Genomic DNA, 7,543 nt, shown 5'->3' with positions numbered 1-7,543 from the left:
GAGCAGAGGCTCCTGGCCGATGGCTGAAGAGGGGGGCAAGGGACTTACAACCAACCCCACCCTTGACCTCATCCTGGGCAAATAATGAAGTTATTCCTCCTCATCCACGCGCTGCGTCGACGCCGATATCTGGCGAGCGTAGACATCGGCGTTGGTCGCGCGTCAGCTCGCGTCGCCGCGCGAGAAAACGCCGAAAGTACGCTGCATGTGGTTGGGCCTTTAACTTCTACTAAATGTGCGTCAGCTCCCAAGCGCCGCAGCCCCAGCCTCGAGCACGGAGTGAAACCATCGGCCGGGCGTATTCCCAAGCCATATCCCGTAGGGGCCCAGGAAAGCGGGCCATCTGGCGCTATCTGGCGTACACGAATGCAACCGGTGCAACTTCTCGATCGCGATTCACTTCAATCGCGATTTAAAGTGCCCGTGTCTGCGCGTTGCCGCCGAACGACGCCGACGCCCGCGCGAAGCGTGATTTCGCGTCCATGTGGTTAGGTGGTGGTGAAAAACATTTATTAAGTCTATATACAAGTGAGAGATAGGGGCAGCCTTAAGGGCCGACCCTGTACAAACTCTAGGAGGAGTCCCTAGTCCGGGACCCCTGTGGCTTCCGCGGCGGCGCGCGCCCTGGCCACGAGGGCTCGTTGGCCCTCCAAGGTCGAGCAGCCGCGCAGGGCAGCCTCCCAGCTCTCACGGGTAGGGGGGGAAGGGGACGTGATTGGGGGGACCGCCGGGTTGGATGGGCATGCCCACACCATGTGAAAAGTATCCGCAAACGGATGGTCACAGTGTGGGCATTCCCCGGAGAAGGCCGGATTGAAGTGCTTGAGTATCGCCGGGCACAATACCGTGTTAGTGTATAGCCGTAAGAGCCAGCGCTCGTCAGCCTCAGTCAGGCCCGGCGCCGGAGGCGGAAATCGGAGCCTGTTCAATTTGTACATCGCTGTGATGTCGCGAAATGAGCTGACCGGGTTAGGTTCTGGATCGTCAAGAGATGGAGGGCGAGGAGGGTCCCGGGAATCAAGCGCGCGGGCTGAGGCATCGGCAGCCTCGTTACCACCTAGTCCTGCGTGAGCTGGAGTCCAGATGACGGAACGTGTATTTGGGCGGTCCATATAATAACAGCCCTTAAGGATTCGAGCAGCGCGAATGGTGATGCGACCTTTGGTAAGATTTTGGCACGCACTCCGCGAATCGGTAATAATGATCCGAGATGCGGGGTCTGCTGCGGCGAGAGCTATGGCGACTTCCTCCGCATGAGAAATGTCAGGTGCTCGAAAAGTGAGCCCTTGAACAGGCACGTTTTGATGGATTACGGCTGCCGTGTACCACCCCCCGTGGTGAGGGCCAGACGCGTCCGTGTAGAATACTCCAGGCCGGGACCCATAGCGTCCTTGCAAGGCTGTAACCCGCGCAGTTCGCCTGCCTTCGTGAGTACCCCTAGCCATATTTTGGGGTAGAGGCTGGATATCCAACGCACCACGCCAGTCCTCTGGGATCGGGGTTCGCTCTTCTGCCTGATATGTGTAGGAGATGTGGAGGCGTTGTAAGAGGCATCTCCCTGCGTGCGACTTGGTAAGCCGCAGGTACTGGTTATGGAGATGGGCCTCTTTGAGTTCTCCGTACGTGTTGGTCATGCCCAAATCTGCAAGACGCTGGTTAGACGTCGAGATCGGGAGGTCGAGGGCGCGCTTGTATATCTTGCGGAGAATGCCTTCGAGCGTGTGCACATCACATTTGCGCAAACGTAGGTAGGGTGTCGAATATAGGATCCGACTGGTCACGAAAGCGTTGGCGAGGCGCAAAGCATCGCGGCTTCTGAGACCCCCCCGCTTGTTTGAGACCCGACGGACCATGCGGCCCACTTGATCCCCGACCATACGTAACTTGCGCAGGGTTGTGTCGACTTTCCTGCTCTTGTGTATGAAGAGTCCCAAGACACGGATTTCTTCGCGTTCCGGGATTGGCCCGGTTCGCAAGGAAAGTGCGATTTGAGTCGTATCTTTTGGTTTGGGGCGAAGATGCACGTACTCCGATTTTTCAGGGGAACATTCGAGGCCGCAGCGGCGCGCGTATTCATCTACGACCGATGCTGCATGCTGCAGGCTGGCCTCAATGCTGCCAAGGGAACCCTGGGTTGCCCACAGCGTGATATCGTCGGCGTACAGAGCGTGCCGTACGCCGGGTATATCCTTCAGCAGTGGGGGGAGATGAGCCATGGCGAGATTGAACAAAAGAGGAGAGAGGACCGCTCCCTGTGGTGTTCCTCGAGTACCCAGAGGGTATGGGCCATGCTCCTTGCCTTGAATGCGGAGGTACGACTGCCGTTCAGTCAGGAACTGACGGATGTACCTGAAAGCATTATACCCACAGTTCGTTTGGGAAAGATGGGTAAGAATGATTTTGTGGGTAACGTTATCAAAAGCCCCCTTAAGATCTAAGGCGAGGACTACCTTATCGTTACTTGGATGCTCGATCGGCTGAATGACGTCACGATGGAGTTGTAGGAGAATGTCCTGAGCAGAGCGATGTGGACGAAAGCCGTGCATAGTGTCGGCAAAAGTGTGCTGGGCCTCGAGGTAATCGGAAAGCCTATCCCTAACCATTGTTTCCATAAGCTTCCCCACACACGAGGTTAACGAAATGGGGCGTAGATTTTCTATGTTGATAGACTTGCCCGGTATGGGAATAAAAGTTACCAGAGCCGTTTTCCAATCAATTGGTAGCGGTTCGCGCCCCTCCCAAATTTGATTGAAGTAGTCGAGGAGGTGAAGGTATGCTGGGTCTGGGAGGTTGGCTAGAAGCTTAACAGTCACTTGATCCCGACCCGGCGCCGTTCCTCGCTTCATTTTCGACAGGGCCGCCTTCAGATCATGGAGTTCAAAGCAACGATCCAAGCCTGCGTTCTCCGAGCCTGCATATGAGAACGCCGGTTCGATGGAGTCCTGCGGGCCACAGATATATTTATCCCTAAGAGCCTGTGCCAATTTATCTGCGTCACCAGCGTAAGCGTGGAGCGCACGTTGAAGATGTTTTTGCGTTTCTGTGCGCGTTTGGCTAGGGTCGATGAGAGCCCTGAAGAAACGCCACGTGCTGCGGTTGGACATATGCTTGGCGGCATTGTTGCAGCGTTCTACCCAATTGGAGTCAGCGAGCTGGGCCGCGTACTCGGCCGCTTCCTGAGTGAGGGCTGCTATGCGGAGTTTGAGCTTACGGTTATGCTTCTGTCGGCGCCAACGGCGGACAAGGCTACGCCGAGCCTCCAAGATATGCAGTAGATGTTTATCCACCGCCGGCGTGGCCTCTGAGAGCTGAACCGTCTGCTCAGTTTGGCGAAGCGACGTCACAAGGTGTTGAGACCAAGTGGCGTAGCCTTGTTGAGCTATGGGGGCCGAAGTCGTGTACTCCGAACGGAACTTGTTCCAGTCCGGAAGTTTCGCTTGTTGATGGGGACGGGTAAGGGGATGCGTCCGAATTGTAGTGAGAAGAATGCAGTGGTCGCTGCCGAGGGTTTCATCGGTGTTGAGCCATTCTGCATGTCTGATGTGCTTGGTAAGTGTGAGATCAGGACATGTGTCCCGAGTTACAGAGTTGCCAATGCGGGTTGGGTGTGCGGGGTCCGTTTGGATAGTGAGGCCCAAGGTGGAAATAAGTTCCGCCAACTTTCTACCACGCCGTTCCTCCTTACGGTAACCCCAGTGAGGACTAGGGGCATTAAAGTCCCCTACAATGACAAGCGGCTCCCTACCTGCCACCGTAAGGGCTTTGGTAAACACATCAGTGTAAGTTACGTTAGGCAGTTTGGGAGAACTGTAGATGTTGAGGATGTGTAGGGACGGATCTTGCTTCCTAAGCGGGAGGATAGTCACCATAACGTACGAATAAAGCGGATCGCAGTCGAGATCCGCAAGTTTGGCGGTGTAATTTCGATGTACGCAGAGTGCGGTTTGTGAATCCCTTTGGTACACGGTATAATTTGTGAAAGCTACGTGCTCGCCCGTCTCCTGAAGGGCCACTACCGCGGGCAACTGCGGATAGGTTTCTAAGTGGAGCCGGAGAGCAGCCCGCTTATTGCGTGCCTTAAATCCGCGGCAATTCCACTGTAGGATTGTAAAATTAGCCGAATTTGCACGGTCGCAGCGCGATCTAGGGCCGTTGCCCGCCATCGTTAGAACTAAACGTGTGGGGGGCCTCCAGGAGAGCAAAGGGCTGCATAGGGGCTCCGCTGCTCGATCCGGTGCTCACTTCCGAGGTCGCAGTCGAACTGTTAGACTGCTCGTCTACCTCCGTCACCTTGGAAAGGGGCCGGGATGCTTGAGAACGAGATCCTCGCTTAAGCTTAGGACGGCGGGTGCTAACAGTGAGTTGGGACATCTGGGCCGCTATCTTGCCCGGGATGCGGTCAAAAGCGGTTTGGAGGGCGGCCGCCAATCGATTCTCGATCATGGTCCCTATGGACGCCATCTGGGCCTCTAGGTTGCTTAGGCGCTCCTCAAGCGGGCCGAGGTTCGCAGCGGTTTCCCTGTCTTCGGAGGGGGAACTATCCATCGCCTCCGGCGCCTGCCCGAGTGGTGCCGAATTAGGTGAGGACGAGCGGTTGACAAGCGCCTCCACCATCTGCGTTAACGAGGCAACTTGGGCCTGTAACCTGCGGAATTCAACTTGTTCCCGTGTGGGAGTGGAAGGGGTTGGCGGTTTGGGTTGGGAGATCACGTAGGGTGTGGGCGAAAAGGCTGCCCCGCCCGAGCCGCTCACCTGGGATCCTTTCCGAACGCGGGCGGCCCACGATGAATCCCCCTGGGCAGCGGGTTTGAGCTCAGGTGATGGCTGGTTCGGTTTGGATGGGGCGGGAGGAGCCTGCCCTGTGTTAGGCTTCTTGGCCGTAGGTCCGTCCGGAGTTGGGCCTCGCCGGGAAGGCCCGATAGCCACCGCTCCAGGGCGCGGGGGCGGGTCAGTGTTGGTGGCAGGAGGCTGAGCCCCCTGCGGCGATTCCCGAGAGCCCGACTTCCGCGGCTTCCGTGGGCGTCGACGCTTTCGCTTCTTGCGGCCGGCTTGACCTTCCGATGGAGGAGTGGACGGCTTGGGTGGCGGCGCCCTGTAGCGTTCCTTACAGCGCCGGTCCCCGGTGACGTGGGAACCAGCACACAGAGCACACCTGGGCGTACACTCATGTGGGGCACGGGCGCCATCCGTGAGCGGCACCGCCTTTCCGCAGATGCCACAAAGGTCAGGTTTGGGGCCGGGACAGGCGTCGGGTCGATGTCCAACAGAGCCACACCGACCGCAGGCTGGAACAGTTTTCTTGTACGGCTGCACCGGGATCAGCAGGGCGTCGTAGGAGACGTACCTGGGCTTCACCTTGCCGGAAAAGGTGAGGCGCACCTTATTAGAGGTGCCCAGTCGCCGGACGTGTAGAATCTCGCCTTCAGGCCAGTAAAGGCTCTCACGAAGTGCGGCTTCGGTGTCGGAGCTGCGCACCGTCACTACTCCATAACAGGAGTCATGAGTGTCTGCGCGCAAGTACCCAAACAAGGGCACCTGTCCGGCGGGTGAGGGAACTGCAAACTCACCGAATAAGTTTGTCCGCTATGTGCGGGTGCGAGGTGTAAACTAAGATGAGATTTTGTTCCCGCACCATCACAACAGTGACTAGCCGTGTCGCGGTCGCTCCGAGGTGGGCGATGAGCGCGCGACCGGCCCCGTTCTCGGGGAAAGCGTTGGCGAGGGACAGCTGTGTCCGGGGTTTGAGCACAACGACAAAGTCCGTTGCTTTCGGCTTCGGCAGGGGTTGAGGATGCCACAAAAACCTCTTGTTCCCCCGCTGCGGGCCCGCGGAGCGCGTCGCAGGCGGCGAAATTGTTGAAGAGCAGGCGTCAGCGTCCGGGTCGGCAGCCGTGGCCAGGGACGCAGCGTCGGTGGAGGCAGCTTTAAGTGCGTAGCTCGCCTGCTCTCGACGAGCGACCGCGGCAGCAAGCGCGGCGCTCTTGAAGGATTGGGGCAACTCCGGTGGGCTGTCCGAAGTCGGGATGGAGGTCCAAACCATGCTGTGAGGATCATATCCAGTTTGGGTGTCCGCCACGGTTGCGGCTGCGGTGCTGGGCCGGCCGTCCTTTCTACCGGGAGGCGCCATGGCCGTTAGGCCTAAAGACGCCTCCGGCGTGGTCGAGACGTAAATCGCCCGTAAAAAATGTTGGAGGGGCCCACCTGCCGAAATGTGGTATCCAGATGAACCGGATCACCTTCCGGTGACGGTGGAGAGATTTTTTAGGACGTTAGAAGAGGTACTCTGGGGTGCCGAACGAAAATTGTCGGAGCCGGTGAGCTGCCCATCCGATACGATGTCGCGCTCGCAGCGCCCCCCCCATGTGGTTAGGACTTTACCATGTGGTTAGGACTTTACCCTTTCGTAAAGACAAAATTTGTTTTGGTCTTTTCTGGTCGCGCTGCTTCGCGGCGGTCGATGGTTTCGCTCCGTGCGCGAGCATGACGTACGCGCTGGGAAGCTTGAAGCACGAAGTATACCTTTGCATACCTGTTCTCGCTTCTCAATCTCCACACTCTCTTGCGAGCCTGCAGACGCTCGTCTTCCATCCTGTTCCTAGTTAAGCTAGCGCTGGGCGCGGTGCTCTAAGTGCGCGTGCAGGCGGACGCTTTTACACGTACATGTGGTCATTGTTTACGTTCCTGAAAGCGAACACTCTCGATCATTACAGTGAAGACGAAAATGTTTTTTTGATCTTGGGTGGTCTTTTGGATTCCGTACCGAAGCGCAGAACGTTTGCTCCCTATCGGTCGAAACCACACGCGTACGTCGGTCGCTCATCTGCTGTTAACATCAGCGAGCCTGTTGATCCGTTTTTATAATTGTGTCATTACCGTCAAATCTGAACAAAGTAAGATAGGATAAGTGAGTAAGTAAGGACAAAGTAAGTAAGATACGCGCTTAGCACAACTTTACTTGCTACTTGATTTAACCTTGATGCTATGTACCAACTGCTAGGTATTCAAAGTGTGAGCAAATTCGGGGCTGCCTTGATACTGAGGGTACCGTCGAACGTCACTTGTAGGTCAAACGGCAAGGCACTCTGGCCCCCTTTGTTTAGCTTGAAAAAGAAAAACAAAGCCGGTGGAACCCTCATTGCAAAAAAACGAGGTTTCGCCAAGATTCAAACCATGGATTTTAAAAACAAAACGCCAGCACACAAGCGCGCAACCGCTCGACCACGCCAGAAAAAGACGCGTGGGACCCTAACAAAGCTGCAACGAATATTGTCGAGTGATTTGCTTTGGTCATGTTTGAGAGATTTGAGCCGTGGTAACTCGCGCTTGTTTCTTACGCACCCATCTTGGATGCGAGGGCAGTTATGCTATTACTACAAGCGATGTAACCATAGCCCCCTTATTTGAGTCAAGATAAGCCATCGCAAAACCTCGGTCTACCCTACGCGAGCCACGGTAGCAACGAATGGGATGGCATGCGCCGCTAGCATTCTGGCGTTGATAAGGCTTGGTCCTCACGCACCAATCTTGCAGCCAAGCCCCATCA

General features: G+C 56.6%; 1 protein-coding gene across 1 annotated transcript; it reads right to left on the bottom strand.

The window, feature by feature from the left end:
* Positions 1–584: 584 nt before the first annotated feature.
* LOC144160901 (uncharacterized) lies at positions 585–2,649 on the bottom strand. The gene has a single exon (XM_077692000.1). It carries the CDS (start codon positions 2,610–2,612, stop codon positions 585–587), a length of 2,028 nt encoding a protein of 675 aa, XP_077548126.1. The 5' UTR covers positions 2,613–2,649.
* Positions 2,650–7,543: the final 4,894 nt, after the last annotated feature.

The sequence above is a fragment of the Haemaphysalis longicornis genome, unplaced genomic scaffold, assembly GCF_048455015.1.
Source record: "Haemaphysalis longicornis isolate Haplotype H1 unplaced genomic scaffold, Haemaphysalis longicornis Haplotype H1 scaffold_11, whole genome shotgun sequence".
Taxonomy (NCBI): domain Eukaryota; kingdom Metazoa; phylum Arthropoda; class Arachnida; order Ixodida; family Ixodidae; genus Haemaphysalis; species Haemaphysalis longicornis.
Note: the sequence above shows the minus strand (reverse complement) of the source record. Positions and strands in the feature narration are given on the sequence as shown.